This window comes from Spodoptera frugiperda, chromosome 25, assembly GCF_023101765.2.
Source record: "Spodoptera frugiperda isolate SF20-4 chromosome 25, AGI-APGP_CSIRO_Sfru_2.0, whole genome shotgun sequence".
Lineage (NCBI taxonomy): Eukaryota > Metazoa > Arthropoda > Insecta > Lepidoptera > Noctuidae > Spodoptera > Spodoptera frugiperda.
Window position 1 is genome coordinate 1835920 of NC_064236.1, and position 19056 is coordinate 1854975.

General features: G+C 36.1%; 1 protein-coding gene across 4 annotated transcripts in view; it reads right to left on the reverse strand.

Annotated features, from left to right (window-relative positions):
- Positions 1-19056, reverse strand: part of LOC118267117 (dual specificity calcium/calmodulin-dependent 3',5'-cyclic nucleotide phosphodiesterase 1A) — a 125318-nt gene that overhangs the window by 66445 nt on the left and 39817 nt on the right. For all 4 annotated transcript variants that reach the window (XM_035580935.2, XM_035580928.2, XM_035580943.2 and 1 more), the window contains 3 exons: positions 13300-13472; positions 11706-11769; positions 7137-7333 (listed from right to left, as the gene is read on the reverse strand). In XM_035580935.2, the coding sequence (XP_035436828.2) occupies positions 7137-7333; positions 11706-11769; positions 13300-13472 (434 nt within the window). The remainder of the gene's footprint in view (positions 1-7136; positions 7334-11705; positions 11770-13299; positions 13473-19056) is intronic.

Consider the following 19056-nt stretch of genomic DNA (forward strand, 5'->3'; position numbering starts at 1 on the left):
AACACAAAACAGATTATGCCTACATACACATGTAACTCAGACAGCACATCAAGCTACCCCTCATTCTATACCAGATATGCTACTATCTGTCCTGAATTTTATGGTTACTGAGAAAGATTAGCTAATATACATCACTTAAACTCAAACGCAGAGCAAATTCTGTTCATTTTTGAGGAGTTCCCTGGATTATCTTCCACATTTATGGTTAGACTTTAAAAAAAAATATATGGGACCACACTGACATCGTACTCTTTCAAACACAAAAAGAATTTCTCAAATCGGTCTATAACTGCCGGAGATATCGATTAACATACATAAAAAAAAAAAAATACGGTCGAATTGAGAACCTCCTCCATTTTTTTGAAGTCGGTTAAAAAATAAATAAATATTTTACAGATACACAAATTAACAAGTGTAAACATTGTTTTGTTAGCAACCATGCTTCGTTTATATTCTTCTTTTACCGCGCTCTCTCGGAATCAGAGAAATTTATTTAAGACCTCAATTCGTACTCGGTTTGTGTAGTGACAATTCTTGTACCGTACCTATTTGGTTATTTGTTTTGTTGCTTAAAGGTTTCGACGAAAGGTATTTATTTTAAGGTTTTGGTGTAGAAACGATGAAAATTATTGTGAGTGCCCCCTGTCTTTGTGTACCGATACAGTTTACAGAGTGGATAAAAATAAAGTCCCTGATAATTGTTGGGTTTAAGGCTACTTTGATGGGAGCGTCCTATCGATGAAGATGCGAGAAAAATAGGGGTGCTGATAGATGTATATTCTATACTACCGTCACTACATGCCTATAATATGTCTATTATATAATTATTTTCGTGTTGGATAGTCCATATATCAAGGAAGGCGCTACGATTATTAGGAGCCGAGCAGCGTGAAACCCGGCTGGAGTAACAAGGTAACGATAAATGTGGGCATTTAAGCATATGCAAAGAATGTAAAGTCACCTGCAAATATAGACATTTTAGATTATCTAATTTGAAACATCAATAAACAGAGGGTCAACGAAACGAATATTAAGGTGAAATGTTGTGGATTTTGCGTATTTGGAAATATTTCTGTGGTTCGAGTGTTAGAGATTAGAAGGAAGGGAAACAAAATTTCAGTTTACTAATGCGATTTGCCTATGGAGAATGTACAATGTGATAGGGGTACGACTTCTAACCTGTTAATGCTGAGTACTACAACTAATTTTATCGACAAAAAATAATATGGGGGTTGAACCCCCTATTGAAAATATTAAAAAATAGCGATTTATTTGGTAAAAATTATTCAGAAATGATATTTTTTCTCACCAAAACATTATCAAACATATGAAAAAAGTAATGAATTAGTTAGCCAAGGTAATTAGCTACTGTTTGTCGTTTTGTTTTTGTTTCTACGACGCATACAACCTTTGATATCACATAAAGTAAAAAAATATTAAAATAGCCTTAATTTTTAGGGGGAGGGGGTTCAACCCCCCATATTTTTTTGTCGATAAAATTAGTTGCAGTACTCAGCCTTAATGGGTTAGAAGTCCCACCCCTATCACATTGTATATTTCGTAGTTCAATAAAATGTTACCCTATCTTATATTACGTAACTTGTATCCTAAGCCAAAATTTTCCACATTATTTACTTTCCAAAGTTTTTGAACTTATAAACTTTGTAGTTCAAATTCACATATTAAGTAGTTTAAAACTTGGCGCCCCGACATTTACTTAACATTTTCACTAAACTAAATAGTTTACAAAGATTATAAAACCCAAACCTAAAATCCATGTTCAAACACGAAACACGTTCAGAACGGCTCGTATCGCAATCGAATGAATCTCAAATCGACTTAAATCGATGGATACAAATAAGCATGAAATTGGGAGTGACTCGATTCCCGTCTCGATTCAAATTCGGAGAGACGTCGGGCACGAGGCGACCGGCGACCGTGAGCTGAGAGGTGGAAGGTGACATAGGTTTCTGAAGTAGCGGATGCTGTCCATCCGACTGATATAATCTGTTCTGCCTCGACCGACTGGCAAGTGGGACAGACATTGTCTGTGACCTATTAAAACGGTACGAAGCCGCACGTCCACATCCCTTCGACCATTTACATTACAACCGTTTCTTGATCATTGATCAGTGCCTTGGAAAATCAGAATAATGTACACGTAGTTATATGTACTGGGTTGGAAGGTAAGCCGTCCCAGATCTTTCAAATAGATTATGGGCCTAATTCACAATGTCCAGATAGCCGCTATATGCCAGATGAATAAACTATGTAATTTGTATGAAATATCTGTCAGATGAAGATGACGAATCAGGCGCTTATTAGAACGTCTGATTTCGTTATGGGACGCCACATTTAAAATGATGTATTTTACTTTCAAAGTCAAATCATTTTATTCCAATTGCTTTTGAAATGTCAAGAAATAGGTAATATTATAGTATTCTGTCATGTCAGTATGTCTAACAGTGAAGCTAGGTGCTCGTTTCAAAGTGTAGCTTCGAATGGAGAAGAACGAGCAAGAAACTACAATCGTTACTCTTTTAAAAAATACATGTTTACAATTTCTCTGATACATTTTTCCAATCAATAATTGTTAACTTAACAGTTTCTACCTACTTAAATTACAGAAACACATTTAAGTACTCGTACAACCCTTACACAAGACAGAAAATTCACACTTTAAATGTATTTCAAAGACTTAACGACCGTATATTAATACAGAAGCTAGCATAAATAGCTGAGCAACAAAGTCAAAGTTAATTGCAACTTAAGATCAAAAGGCTGTTGCGATTCACTATTTCTGATGAATATTTGTAGATTCCCGTAGTTTCCAAGTTTCCTCTCAGTTTAATTACTTTTGCTTAATGCTACTACGAGCACTACTTTACCTAATTTTAAATTCGTTCGGTATGATGTGAAATTTAATATAACTGCTTTAATATTATTTGCTTTAAATCAGGTTAGGAATGGTGTATGAACACAGTGAATTTGCATTCTGATATTTTCGAATTTTCAACTGTTGGAATCAGAGCCAACCTCAATTCATTTTGTATGCGTGCCACATTTAAATACATATTTTTATTCAACAATATTTCGTATTGTCCACAATTTGGTTGTATTGTTTGGTCGTGGGCTGCCGTTACGAATTGTGCACGATGGCGATTACACACGTATTCATACTTCGTTTTATTCAACTATAGAATAGAGATTTCGTCGAAAGTACTCCGACAATAAGGTAATAATAATAATCAATCAACAATTTCTATACCCATTTAGTGTTAAGTGACTGAGATTGTGTTTAAGTTTATAAAAGCTTTACTTCTCAACTTATTGAATACACGAATACCCTAAAGTGTAAGGCAAAGTTTTCCACACAAGATTCCTTTGAAACAATAAAGAGCAAGTAACGCGGTGTACTTCACACCTTTCATGCGACTTTGACCTTTGAAATAACGTTGTATAACCAGATTTGGGCTGAGAAAAATCTTTCGAAGCCTCTAAAGTTATTTCAAGTTTATCAATAATATAACCGAACTATTATATAGTGCTGGAATATTACCTAGCTGTAAAGAAAGGTCGAAATAGAAAGGTATTTAAGTGGAGTAATAATAATTTCTGTAAATAACTGTGTTATACTATATTTGGTAGTCTGGAGTTTATGTATAAGGGTTTTGATTTTCTAGTGCTGGAGAGCGATCAATGTCTGACCGACGCTGATAACCGAATTACAATCTGCACTGCGAGCTGAGCAGCGTGCCCTGTAATTAATGGGCACGTGGATTGGGTGAATTGCCCTGTCATCCGAAGTTTTACGCTCCGTATGCTTGATCGTATGCGCCGTTCATCCGAGCGGCCATCATTGGCCAGATGTGTTTACAGTGGACAGCCCAAAATGAAATAAAGGTGACGTTAATGTGTTTTCTCGGCCACATGTGTGTTTGTTAGTCTCCGTCGATTATCGGGATAAGGACCTTTTTTTTTCTATGTTCGAGTCACGATTTTTGGATCGAAGACATTCTTATTTGACTGCCGGAAAACAACTGGATATTACGTACAGGTCCCGTACACTTCATTATTATGTCAAGTCCTATTTTAATGGGTAAGTTATATAAAAAATAGTTGGTTATGTGAAATTGTAAACGGTCACGACAGCACTAAAGTGGCACTCATTTGCCGTGCATTCTGCATGAGGATTGATTATTCTGGCTGCAACGGACGTCCACAACGGGAACGCTTAAATAGTTTATGCTTTTAATTTAATCTGCGAAGGTGGAGGCGGACGCGCAGGACATTTTAGTGCCGGAATTCATTGTATGAGTAAAGTTGTGTTGTACAACTGAAGGTAATTAATTCATCAACTTAAAGTGGAAAAAGGAACGGGTAATACAATTTATTCATACGAATGATACGAGTGTAGTTTGATATATATAGGAAAAGAAAATATAAGTCAAAGTCAAAATTATTTATTTCAAATAGACCGGGAAGGCACTTTTGAACGTCAAAACTCAAGAAACCGAAAGCGTAAGCTCAAGAAGAAAATCCTTGTGGGAGACGTTTTATAATAGATAGGTAATACGATTACAGCATAATGCCTTAATTCCGAATAGTAGGTACAAGACATAAGATGACGACATAAATTTTAAAGGGAAGGGCCAATCATACCACCTCTACGTTCACAAAAGCAACACACTGTCAGTGTAAAATGCCTGCACATATTCAGGTGGCAATCACCAGTTATTTCCAGTATAGTACGGCGAGCATAAATCCTGCTGTCAGCTGTCACGGCTGCGGTGTGTCGATACGATAACTTATTGAATTTCACACTTTATGTAACACCCATATACACCACATGTTTCGTAGTTGTTTCAATAACCTTACTAATATAAAAAAAGTGAATTAATTTTTTCTTTCTTTTGTTTCGCGATGGAGCCATTATAGGCATAATTTTTGTGTTTGGAGATAGTTAGGTTTTAACAGTGATAAAGGCGATCGAATCTAGTATTGTCATACAAACCTTCCTTCACGGTAAAGTTTCTATTAATGGTCCAGAGGCAGTGATGGGATAATCCATTGGTATCTTGTCTATACTCAATAAGACTCGAGTCGTATTATCCCTGCTAAGGCTAACTAGACAAGTGCCTAGGACGCCAGGAAAACTAGGCGAGACGCATGTGCCCAACTGCCGAAAGAGTGGCGGCAGTAAATCTGTGAATCTTGAGGAACGTAAATTAATAGAAGGCGAGACTGCATACCACGTTGAAACATGTGATTATGATTATTATAAATACGATTAACGGTATTAACGTGGCAAGGATTGCCGCCGATAGTAATATTCGGGCGTCTTAACCGTCGAATGCCGACTTAAGTATTGACATATTAACTTCTGTGAACTATATAATTTCTAGTTAGAAACTTATCTGCGTCAACTGTGCAGTGGTTGGAAAACTGGTTGTTTTTTTTTTACATTTAATGGGTCGACGTTTGGCCGCTATCTCACCTGATGGTAAGTGATGATGCGGCCTACGGTGGAGCACGTCTGCCCATAAGCAACCTATTCACTCGGGCCTTGAAGACACCCAAGTTATACCCATCAGGAAACACAATTGTGTGTGGGTATAACTTTGGATTGTCGTGGAACGGGTAGCGGTTCGGTTCAATTCCCGCACTCTTTGTTAACCGACTTCCCAAAAAGGAGGACGTATCTACTTAGGTTTTATTATAATTTTGTATAGTACCTACTTGTAACACTGACTTCTAAACTAGGAGTGGGTAGACACAGGTAGTACAATGAATAATAGTTAGTTTTTGGTTTTTAGTTTATGGAAGTCGGTTTTTATTATCCACAAATCGTAGCTTTAGTTCTGGGTGTCATGTGTATTTTTGTTAACGCACCCACGACAATTGCGATAATCCCTAGTGTTGAGCAATTATAAAAAAAAAATATCTTTTGTTCCACAACTGTTTATTCATAAACTTGTTATTTTGGCGTAAATGCAGTTTCATGTGCCGCATCTGTTTATGTGATTTTCACAGAAATAAATAGTGACGCGTAATTTGGTGCAACACGTCGTACGATCGTACGCAAGTATAGTACACACATTGTTTTGTTGTTCCGCTTTATAAATAAACTTGAGTGACTGAACTTTCCGTTGAAAACAACGGTTATTGTTTAAAATCCGTATATATTTATTTATTTATTATTTTATGTACACCCATACTTATAATTAAAGACAACAGGTAATTTACTTATATAAAATTGAAGTACAAAGGTTGCTACTACATAGGTATTCCTGTTGGAATTTCTTCTGTAGCAGGAAAAGTAGTTATAACTTTATTTACTTATTACCAGGTAATTGGGTGAAACTATCATGGTTGAATTCAAAGTGGTGATCATGTTTAAATTTGTAGTTAAGTTTTTAAGAAAATAAGTGCTTGAAGTTATTTTTATAGACCTGTGTATCTCAAAAGGTCGATGGTAATCACATTATATCCAATGAATTTTAAAATGAAACTTACATTGAAAAAATCGTAATGGAATTCTTTACAACAACAAGGATAAATAGGTATACAAATTAAGTCATCAGTGTGATGCACGGTAAGTATATTCTGCACAAAAATACCTTACAAATAAGACTAATTCTTAAAGGTATCAACTTTTAGTTTATTGAAATGTTTTGTGTCATGCATGACATGACAAACTTCAACGAATTAATTTACCTACTGCTTTATTTTTTTCAATTTAATCGAAGGCCTAGAACCACGACGCGTCATTTGTTGTTTCGTTTGAGGACGTCATTGACTTGGACGTGATCTTGTATGAAACTGTCAATATAAGGACCTTATAGTTAGATAAGTAGACTTGTACGGAACTTTAAACTGTTTTTTAGGACTACTGTATTTCAACCTGGATTATTACGTACTCACAGCTGGTTTCAATATCAAATAGATATAGATTTTTCATATTAACTTCATACAAAGTGTGTCAAGTCTCATATTTAACTCATACATTATTTGCACTGTTAAATCGCCAATCCGTCTTGACCAAACGTGGTGATTAATGCTCTCCACGTGGGCTTTCCCCAGCAATACAGGTTGATGACGTTGATAGCAATGGAAACTCTATAAAAATCACTTACCCGTTTCTGTTGCAGGAAGCAGTGCATCGCCTGTGTGACATCGGCTGCGTGAATCGAGTTGTGATAGGGGTTCGTGCTGTGATACCCCTCCTCGATCAAACTGAACAGCTTCCAAGCCTTAGCCGCGTCCAGGTTGAAATGAGCCAGGAGGCCGTACATCTGGAAGAGATGCACGCATAATACCGGCAGACATCTCCCTGTGGGGAAAAAGGAAATTATTAGTACCTTCTGAAATAATACATTCAATTATACAGAAGTAAATACGCATTTTGCATTGCCATCTAATCTTCTATCAAACACTATTTGGCTAAAATTGCTATCACCTAACTAACAACTTTTCGGTAGCGAGTGAAACTGCGCGTGAGTGGCTAGTATGAATTTTTTACTTAAAATTGGTAGTCGAATTGCTATAATCTTTTCAATTTTGTTGAGCAATGTATAATTAAGCCATTTCTTTTGATATCCATACTAGAGGTAGTTGTGGAAAAGGTTAGAATAAAATTGTATGGTCATCAAGATTAAGAATGTGTACCAAAACTGTCGTCACTCTTCAGAAAAGGGGCGAAATTTCAATCACAAAATTTTACCCAGAAAAAAAAAACCAAACAATCGGATCAAGCTAAATAATACAGTTCATCATTTGTGCCATTCACGCCAAAAATAAACAGCATCATCTTGTTTGTCCACCAAACAAATGAAGAACGGCTCCGTTTAATTACAAGGGTTCTGGACTTAGTCACTGTTAACTTTTCTTCCTGAAAACAGTGCGAGTAAATAGTACTTCGTTTCCTTAGGATTCCATTTCTGAGAATAAAACTTCAAATTAGAAGTACCAGTGGGAGCTGACAAAAATAACAACGTACGACATTGACTGAAGTTCGGGTCTCGGTCTCTAAATATGGCGGAAGGTCTGGTCAAAGTTTAAATTAATGTCGACGGGGACAAGCTGCATGGAGACACGGCCTTAGATAAATGAGGACCGACGGACAACGGGACAGAATAACTTTGGACCAACCAAAAATAAATAGCAACTCCGTATTCTATATTTCAATGTCTGCTCCCAAACAGCGGCTTGATTAAAATGTTAGGACACGATTGGAATTAGAATGAGCTTGATTCAGAGTTTCTTGTAAGTAAGAATTTATTTATCTAGAGATACTGCTTTTGCGGGTCTGCGGATGGCGAGCAAGGGTAGCTCGCCGCTAGACCAGAACCAGATTCGTACGTACGGCGCGAAGTGTTCCGCGCTCGCCTCAAAGTGCCATCAGACCACCACAGATGAGGTCCAGAAGAGCTAATGGATCAGGCCTTACCGGGGCTCCAGTTCGAAAAGCAGGAGTAGAAACGGGGTGGGTTTTGGTCAGTAAGAGACTGACACTCCCTCTCGCCTCGCCCAAGGTGGGAGAAGTAATTGGATGATTTTCCCCCTTCAAACAAAAAGGTACTGTTTTTTGTCATGTTAAAGAGGAATATGCAAATATACCAGCACTAATTGTCAAACCGTATTGTTTCCAACGAAAAATGGACAAATCCATTAAGAACAATATTGTTTGTTAAAAGCTCAAAAGGATAACAAATAGGTTTATTTTGCAGTAACGGTATTAATAGGATAGAGTAGTGCAATCTCGATGTTGTGATATTGAGTAATTGAACAAATTGAATTTTCCTTCGTCAAACAGTAGCTTTCTGAAACATCGGTTCTCGTGAACCTTATTTTTTATTGACGATCAAACAGTAGTACATCGGAATAATTGGACGGAGTTTTTATTCGTCTTATATGTTTTTAATCCTTTTGAGTGCATGTTACTCCGATGCATTTCCATAGAATTTATGTCGTATCAAAGTGATCGTTTGTTTGCTTTTTATTACCTGTTCTTTGACCACTCTGTGTTGTTGTAGCTGATTAAAGCAAAGCATGAGCTTAGAAACATTTTAGATTATTCTATTTATTCTTTCAAACAGTAAGACTTACATTTATTTTAATTTCAAAATGTATACTAGTAGTAAAAGAAGTAAATTCTGAACTTCCATTTCGAGAGTGAGATATTATCGGTGAAAGAGCCAAGTCAACAGGTTGTTATATGAATTGAACAACTTTATCGTTCTCGATGACTGTCGCGAACAAGACCTGGATTTTTATAGCCCTAGGTCTCAATGTACACAAACATGAAACATGAAATCATACGATTTCAGAATACCCACATTAACGTATTGACTGTCGATATCGTGACTAATAAGGTTCTGATTCTTCCATATACAAAAGACTTCTTTGAATACGTGTTCGTGTAAAATGACAATAGGAATTGTCTACTGTTTAATATAGTCATAGATATAGATATTATTAATAAACATTACACAATATAATGACAAAAACGCAGTACTAGAACTAAACATTGAAAATCGAAAACGTTTTTCGTAAACAGACTAGTTTAAGGCAGATTTTCGTGAAATATTCAAGACGATTTAAAGATGTATATGTATGTATGAATGTGTGTATGTTACAAGTGTTGCTCCATTGTTAGTTTGACATAACCGCGATTACCGAGACGTGCCCGTGACTATGGCAGGCAAGGCGTCATCTACTCGTATGTGTCGCAAACACACGCCGACACTAACAACCTACCATGTTAATTTCAAACAACCATGCACAATTATTATGCAAACACTGTTTAGAAGACTTTAGTAGTTTGTATTTTTCTGCCGTTTTAAGACAATAGCTTTACAATATTTAGCCATTGGATATTACCGAGCCATTTATCTTTAGAAGATGTATTATTTATGTTTCACTTAGCTATGTACATTGTTTTAGTTTCGTTTTGTTAACATCTTTTAGTCCGTTGGCAAACAGTTGCGTTAGTTTTTAGAGTAAACAAAATTATGAATGTATTTTTTTTTTGTAAAAGTAATTTTATATACACAGTATGAAAAATATCTCTAGGCCGAACCGCTAAGGATCAATGTTGATAAAAAACTAGATCAGTCACAGTCTAGTTGTAAAAAAAATTGAACACATATTCTTTAGACTGACGGAAGCGATGAAGCACCTAATCATAATAATTGGTTGTGATGTGACTTATTCCAGTAAACTAACTATCTGGCTGCTCCATTGACTTGTATGTATTGATATAACGTACAACTAACATTTATGAAGTAAATACGTATATACGACGAGCAATTCTGCTTTGACGATCAAAGGTTTCTGTGGAGAGGCCTAATCCACGATTACTCCCGCGTGTTCACCGTCTAAAGTAGCGTAGCTTTAGTGTTAAAATTAAAATCGTCTATATAATATCTCCTTGTAACAACCACATACACAGGAAATTAGGAAGATTAACGTGTCCTAAACAATATTATATTGGTTAGATTTTATTATATTAGTATTGTTGTTAGGTAATATTTAAATTTGAAGCGTGGAGTCTGGAATTGTGCCCGGTATAAATAAATGCATTTATTTGGTAACTTAACTTTAAGTTAGTGTGATTTTTCTCGATATTATTGCTTGAACTGTTTGTGTGTTTGGGTCAAATTTAGTGATTGGTATTACTCCTTCTTCCAGACGACAGATCTATCTGATTTAGGTACACAGTCTTATTCTTGATGACCTAAAACCGTTTAACATAAATTAACTTGTATTACTTGTTTCGAACACAATAGTATGAATGATCTCGCTAATTGTGATGTCTTCATTATAATAAACTAACATTTAGAATTGTCCAGGAAAGCCTACCGTACCTAAATAGAAACACAACAAGAAGTGAACTTGACAACAAACTATCAATTCTTTTAACAAGTTTGTTATCAAGCAGATCGATTATATCTTATTCTATCATAGCGTCAATTCGCTAATAAAGTATTTATTACTAGAGACCTGATACCAATTGTCTTCCAATTACGTTAATACAGCAATCAATTAGTCATTAATAGCTGGATGGCTTTGTCTCGTAATCGGCAACTTGTTTGTACTGATGTACCGATGATTTGGCGATTATAAATTGAAATCGACATTTGGGAATCGAGGCACGTGTGTGCTCTCGAATGGCTGACGTTGCCATGGTTACCAGCCAGTCAGCAAGTTGGCTGATTACCCTGTGTTCGCAGGATCGCTTGTGAACCCATTCCATACATTGATTGAACGTCGCGGCCAATGAATTGTTTGTGCTGCAGTTTCGAATCAATGTCTGGCTTTACGGTTCGGTTTTTTCATTAGATAGTTTCTTACATACGCTTTTTTTTAATGTTTGCGTGCGGTATCTATGTAGTATGTATATTCGATTATGTATTTTCCAATGTTATGATGCAGATATTTTTATAAAAAGGAGTAACTAACATTTTGTCTTTGGAATCAATAATTTTACAATGACGCGCCTAACGAACGATCTTAATACTTCCCTTACATTAAAAACTGCATTTCGAATATTGAGACTTTTAGTTTATTTAGTTTAACATCCAAAACTATTCTAAATAGTAAAGTATCATTATCTTGGTGGTTGGTTTCCATGTTCATAGTTCCCATGCAATGTAAAAAAATAGAAGTAACATATCATAAAGACGAAAAGAAATATACATTACCTCCAGACACGTTTTCCAGGGTGAAAGCGTTGAACTTCCACTTATAAGAGTTGTTGAGGATACACTGTAACAATAGCAGAAAGATTATTGTCACCTACAAAATCGCTTCTCTAAAAATCGCACCATCTCACCGCTAGCAGAACCTTAGCTAACGCTCGCGAGCCGAGAAATGTATTAAAAAGTCGCATAATTAGGTATTCCCATTTAGCAAAACATACAAATGTAAACTTGGATTAATAAAGATGCATGTTTGTTCCGCGGGTTCTTGGCCCATTGTCAAACTGCATTGCATTCTTTAGGAATGTTAATACTTGTCAACGTCACACGTACATATGCATGTATTTATCTATAACACATTTTATTCAATACTTCCTAATATTCATAACGATTGACATAAATTCATTAATAATATCAGTTATTTACGTTACGAAGTTGGATATAAGGACATATCACATTTAAACGGCACCGCTCCAACCTAGCATTGAACTTGACAATTAAATTTGAACATTAAATCTTATGTCCTATGATATATTTTATAACGTCAATACAAAAGAGCTGTAAACACGCGGTCCGCGCGTTGGCAGCGCACTTACAGCCTTTTTATACTGTTTCCAAAGCAAAAAATAAAACGTTGTGCCGGAACCGTACTGTTTAAGTCTGTGATGACCTTTTGACTGACAAGTTTAATTTGAAGCAGGTAACTTCCCTAACTACAGATTCAAAAAAGAATTGCTATACATGTGACGTCACTTCTTACAACCCACAATCTGAGGAATAACTGATTTCTTTCGCAATGAAAATACAATTCGCAGTTAAATCGAAAGTATGCGCTAGCGTCCAATTTTATGGTACTAGTTTATTCTTTAGTTCCGTAGGTGGTTATTGAACAAGTCTTTTTAGACTTAATAATAATGTTTTTATCATGCCGTATAAGGCGTTAGCTATAACAAAAGCTAATAAAATCAAGAGCGACATAATCGTACCAAAACGCCAACAATTTGCATCGGTACTGGATGAACACCGTAGAAATCAGGCGCTGACATTTGTTAGTTTTTACTCACATTGCGACGTCCTTGCTTCGACTACTTTAGAAGCAGAACAACATCCAACAATATGTCACAAGAATATATGTACCTACTATTAGTGCGTGTGGACGATTCTTGAATACAAACAAACGACATTTAAATTTACGGCAGAGCCAGAGACAATACGAGTGCCGCTGTAGCGAAGGACTGCGGAATGACCATGATGGGAGAAACAATGAGTGACGCCGCCGCGTTAAACATGGCCATTATGGTTCAGATTAACTATGCGTCGTGTATACTTCACCGCGCATACTTAACTCTGTCGCAACACTTCGGCCAACAGCTGAGCAGGGGCGGACGTTCCGCTCTCCGCCTGCCATGTATCCAGCTTTGGATTCCCACGCGTCGAATGACTTTTTATCGAGTTTATAAATCAGATAAACCGATACCCAGTAGTTATATCTGAACAACACAAATAAGTAACGAGTTCGGCTTGCTGGTCTGTTAGTAACGTAGGTCAGTCCTCAATCTTCCGCGCAGGGCGCGTCACAAACTGTGCAGGTACTCACCTGTACCTGGCCGATCGAAAGATCATCTAACAGGGCCTTTTCGATATACAGAGAACGTGTAATTAAACGTTTCTTTCGTCTTTTGTGCATTGTTAAGAAGCGGCCCGCAGAAATATTCTTAAATTTGTTGTTCGAATCTGGAGCCTTTTCTTCGTCCTGTTGACTGTCCGACTCTGTAAACAACAAGAGTATTTAGTATATGGTCACTTAAATGCAATACACAGGTCACAAGGTATATTATCCGCACCTCGGCCTGAGCGAGGTTTGCCGTATGCGTAATGAAGACGACAGTACAATGTGGATAACCCGAACGGCCGAGGAGGTGCGCGACAATGAATGATGATAATAATATCAACACGAATGTATATCGGGGTACATAGCAGTTTATCAAACACATTGTTTACTAAAGCATTGATAAAATCCAGTAAAAGCGTTTACGACGTTTACGCTCTAAATAATGTTTCGTTTGTGAGTACCACCACGGCAATCGATTACAGAATCCTGCGAAGCTCTTTATGTCGAAAAGTACTTTTTTAACACACAACTCTATACAGGCGGGTCACCCAACATTGAGTTATGTACGAGACACATTTAGATTTGATAATCTTCTAGTACCATAAGATTACTAATTACTCATTAACCCAAAACATGATTAATGTAGATTTCAGAATGTTGAATACCTACTTACGCTTTCGTAATTCTTATTTGCAGCATATAAAGTAAAACTGACATTTATAAAGAGTGTGGAGTAACTTAGTAGGGAAGTATTAAGAAAAAATATTTCTTTAACAAAATATATTATATTTATATCGTAGTTCTTTCTAAAATATTTGCTTCAGTTGCTCTGGAAAAAGCCCGATAGGCACTAGTTTCTAGGCTGAAAAATCGAAGAAACTCTCAACTCATCTGACATCATATCATGTTTAGGCCGACGCCGACGTCAGCGAATTGGAGCGTGCATACATTCAAGTGAGCAGACGATAAGTACTCTCGATTATTCACTCAATCCTCCCCTAAAAGCTATTAAAGTTTGTTTTTCGTAAAAAAACGAGGTCTAAAAAGAGAACCCTTTATTACAAAATGAGGGGCGGTATATAATAAAAGTCACCTCTCCCAGCAACAGCGCCGGCCGCTCGAGGGTACTCAACATTCTCCAACCACCACCTTGATTGGGATAACCTCTCGTCCGAATAAGAAACGAGACGAAATATTCTGGGCAGCGACTGCACTCGGAAACGCTGCCGAATACCCTAAATCTTTAAAACTATCGTCTTTATATAGGTAATGAAAATACATGCAAAAACTCATCCGAGTGAAAAAACAAGTGAAATGTAGAACTATGCCAAGTTTCCAGATCAAACTGTGCAAGTTTTAAGTGGTCTCAACTCAATATTGCTCAGTTCTTTAATGAACACTTGCAAACTTGGATCCGTACTCCGTAGTTCGCATAATTCAGTAGGTATTCTAAGTAATTTTTCAGATAGCACTCGGACAGTACTCGGATGAGAACTCATCCGATACTTATGTTCTTGAAAATGTTGAATAGATGAGATAAAATAAGACATCATTTCAAACAGATCAACGGCAATTATATACCTATTTAGCTAACAACTATTTCAAGATTTCTCAACTCAAGTCCCCAAGATACAGGATTATCCTAGTTTGGGGGCTAACGATACACTTGATGACAACACCAAAATTAAACAAATGATTGTGATATAGTATAAGGCCATGATAATTGTGAAGTTCATTAATAAATTTATTCTTATTCTTATTTAGATTTGGGTTACAAATCTTAGTAAAATCAAGCCAATGTTCTAATTACGAGTCAGAAAGTGTTGACGGAGTGGCGACCCTCGGCAGCACTTTAGACGACGCTGTTGTTACAAAGGGCGTGGCCGTACCGTTATCATAATACCGAGCGCGTTTAATTAATCAATCTTAGAAAACTTTCAACATTCCTGTGATGTCAATGAAAATCGACTTTAAAGATGACTTACTAATACACTATTATAGAAAATATTCATATTTAAGTCAAGAAAACGTAATATTGAGCCCGAAATTAGGTATAAATCGGATATAGGTTGGTAACAAACGATCGATAGAAGTTATAATCGGTATTATTTAGAGGAGCAATATTGGGACCGAGTAGAATTCTGACTTCTATGGTAGCTACGATAAAAAGATCTATTATAGGCACTTTAAGCTTCAGTTACAGTATTGTTATTGAAGGTTGGCTTGACGAATTTCTCTTTATTGTACTGAAATCTTTCCAAATAGGTATATAGGTAAATCTTCCACAGATGGTTGAAATGAAGGACAGTGCCAATTGCTCGTGAAAGGTAGTAGAATTGTTGAAACATCTTGCTTCATTAACCAACTTGAAAAAGGAGGATTTTTTTCAATTCGACTTAAGTTAATTATAATGTGTTAGTTTGTTCTCAAATTCAGTTTTCTATGGCATTACACTTAGCTATCTCTGCTTTTCTATAAGATATTTGAAACCGTCTTTTATCAGTTACTGGCGGTCCGTTCCTACGTGTGTCATTTTGCGCATGCGTCGATACATATAACTTTATAAAAGTGCAAATCATTAGATTGATAGATGCTATAGATGTATCAACCTTTACGCAGGCGTTCTATAAGGAACTAAATTGTGTTGAATAAACCTTTACCTGGCCATAATAGTTTTTTTATTTGGAGTTGATATTTAAATAAACTAATATTTGTTTAATAATACAATTTTACGCCAACATTTAACAGGTTTATATGGGTTTATCACACACAGACCAAAAATCTAAAAAATAAAACACATTTAGCGTCGGGTAACAAAGTAAAATGAATGAAAAATATCGTATTTCGTGGTTATGTCCCGGCGTTGTGTTAATCGCGGTAAAACGCTTTTTATTTGGAAATCTCTGTATTCATTGCGCCCTTGTCTACATAACGAAGTTTAGTGTGACGCTCGGGACAGCCAACGAAATGTAGAGTTGAATTGTAGCTTGTGCCATGAGACTCAAATATACAAATTTTTATAGTGAATCTTAAAGGTACGAACGAATATGTGTTATAAATGCGACTGTTTGTGAGTTTTTGTGTATGTTTGTTGTTAAATCACGTAAAAATAGCTGAGAGGATCGGCATTGCATTTCACATAAGACACTTTTTACCCCCTAGACCGCGGACAAAGCCGCAAGCAGAAGCTAGTTGTGATATAAATCGAATCATAAGCCAGCGGCTCATGCGACACTAATTATCGTGTAACAATTACAGACACTCGCGTTCAAACAAAGACATTTGATTTATACAATGTGATAGGGGTGGGACTTCTAACCCGTTAAGGCTGAGTACTGCATCTAATTTTATCGACAAAAAAAATAATAATATGGGGTGTTGAAACACCAATTGAAAATATTGAAAAATAGCGATTTTTTCGGTAAAAATAATTCAGAAATGATTTTTTTCTCACCAAAACATTATCAAACATATGAAAAGAGTAATGAATTAGTTAGCCAAGGTTATTAGCCACCGTTTGTCACCGTTAGCCAACTTTTGTGTTTTTTTTTTTTGTTTCTACGACGCATACATCCTTTGATATCACATAAAGTAAAAAAATTATTAAAATAGCCATATTTTTTAGGAGGAGGGGGTTCAACCCCCGATATTTTTTTTGTCGATACACTTAGATGTAGTAGGTACTCAGCCCTAACGGGTTAGAAGTCCCACCCTTATCACATTGTATACAGAATGTATAGTGTCGTAGTCTATTCGTACCTTTACAATTGTACAAGACGTGTAAACTCGAGCTATAGTAAAGCTTTGACTGGGTCTGAGGTCGAGTGTGGCTTTATGTTACAATATCATTGGACCGTCTCCTTATTCATAGGATAAATCTTGTCTATTCTGCCCCCAGGTGGCTTAGTATAGTAGCAACAATATTCATGTCAGCTACTGTTGTTGTTGCAGCTTCAGTTGCTTCACTAAGTTCAAACATTGTGCCAGAATTGAATCCGCTTCGAATACCAGCTGTGATTCCAAACTGGAGTCTGGAAACTGCGGTTATCTTACTGTTTCGTTTCATTTGGATCCCAGCCTCGCACCGTTATAGATATTAGGTTCCATAAGTTCTACTTCTATTTGGAATGTTTTCTATTTCGTATTTCAATTCAGGCAGATATAAAAGTTTTTTGGAGTTTTGTATCTACGAATTTCATTCAGTTAACATTTGATAAACACCAACACAATCGCGAACTAAGTTGTGCTAACAAATGTAGTTGGCTGCGAATACAATACAACGAGCAGATTTAACAAGTCTGGCAATGGTATAAAAATACAACACAAAGTAAAACTTTCAACGCGATAAGTACTATTTTCACATATTTTTTTACAAAAGTTGAAGTATCAACAATTGTGTTGTTATTTATGTGAAAAAGCTCGTCTGATAACATGAAACCCAAGTTCGAACGTTTGGTGATGGCAAAATAAATACAAAATGCGGTATTGATACAGTACCGCGTTGATAAACTACGCCTCGTATTATCTGCTTCGATAATACATGCGGTAATATGAATACAATAGCCGTGTTGTACGATATTTTCGGAGTTAGACGAAATTAAAACATTGTATAATCGATTGGTCTAGAAAGTACTCGTCCATTCGTTAACTGTCACTTCTAAATTTTTTCTCGTATGAGTAGAAATACGAATGCATCAAATTCAAGTTTGATACGGGTAGTCGGGTAACAGGAAAACGAAATGTCAGCTGGCTGCCAAGATTCTTATCATTTAACGCTTGCGCTGCATCGTAGGAAGAGAATATGCGTATTTAAAGTGCCAACAAGATTAGGGACTTGACAGCCAAGACTGGTTAGGGAAAGATTTATGATGTTCTGCGCTAAATTGACGTTTATCATCACCATGAAAATCATGTCCATTGGCAGATTAGCAAGAATAAATTAGTAATAGACACGATACGAATAGACTTACAGCAGTTAAATTTCATATTTTGTTATATTACCGTTTCTAGAATCTTCGACAAAACAAACCAGTACATTAATTAGTGTTCAAGGAAATACGTAACTCAAACATTACGGTGTATGTAATAGGCTGTATCGAGACAATTATTTCGAGGCCCCAAGCGGACATCCAGATTAAAGAAAACATGTACGTTCTTTGAAGGTAGGTATATGTTTTACGACTACACCAATCATGAAAAAAAACCTGCTTGTATGTAATGTAAGCCATCAGAATACATACTTGATAGTCCAAAACAGAGCCACCGTAATTTTAAAAAATCTACTAATTCTCATCTGTTTCTGTATTTTTGCTTTAACGAAATAAAAAGCTAAAGATTTATACATTCACAAAGGTTCGGCAGACTCGTTAGTAATCAACCAATGTTTAAACTGCTAACCACGAAATCGACACACGAATTGAACTTAAAAATCAACGTATAAGGATAAATCCGAATGGTTTAAAATTCACAATCAAACATGAAACGGTTTTATGTGATTGATACAGGTAATGAATTAGTTAATAAACAAGTTAAGAGAAGTAAATTCATAATTTAAGTAAATAATAACACAACCGAAAATACGAAGCAGTCCTTATTTTCTTTTTACTGTATTGTACTGTATATTTGAAGGACTGTAGTATATTTTACTTACTAGAACATACTTGTAAAGGACCATTGAAATTGGTCAGCGATAGATTCAAATATTTCACAAATACTCACAATCGATGCCAGCGCCGTACGATA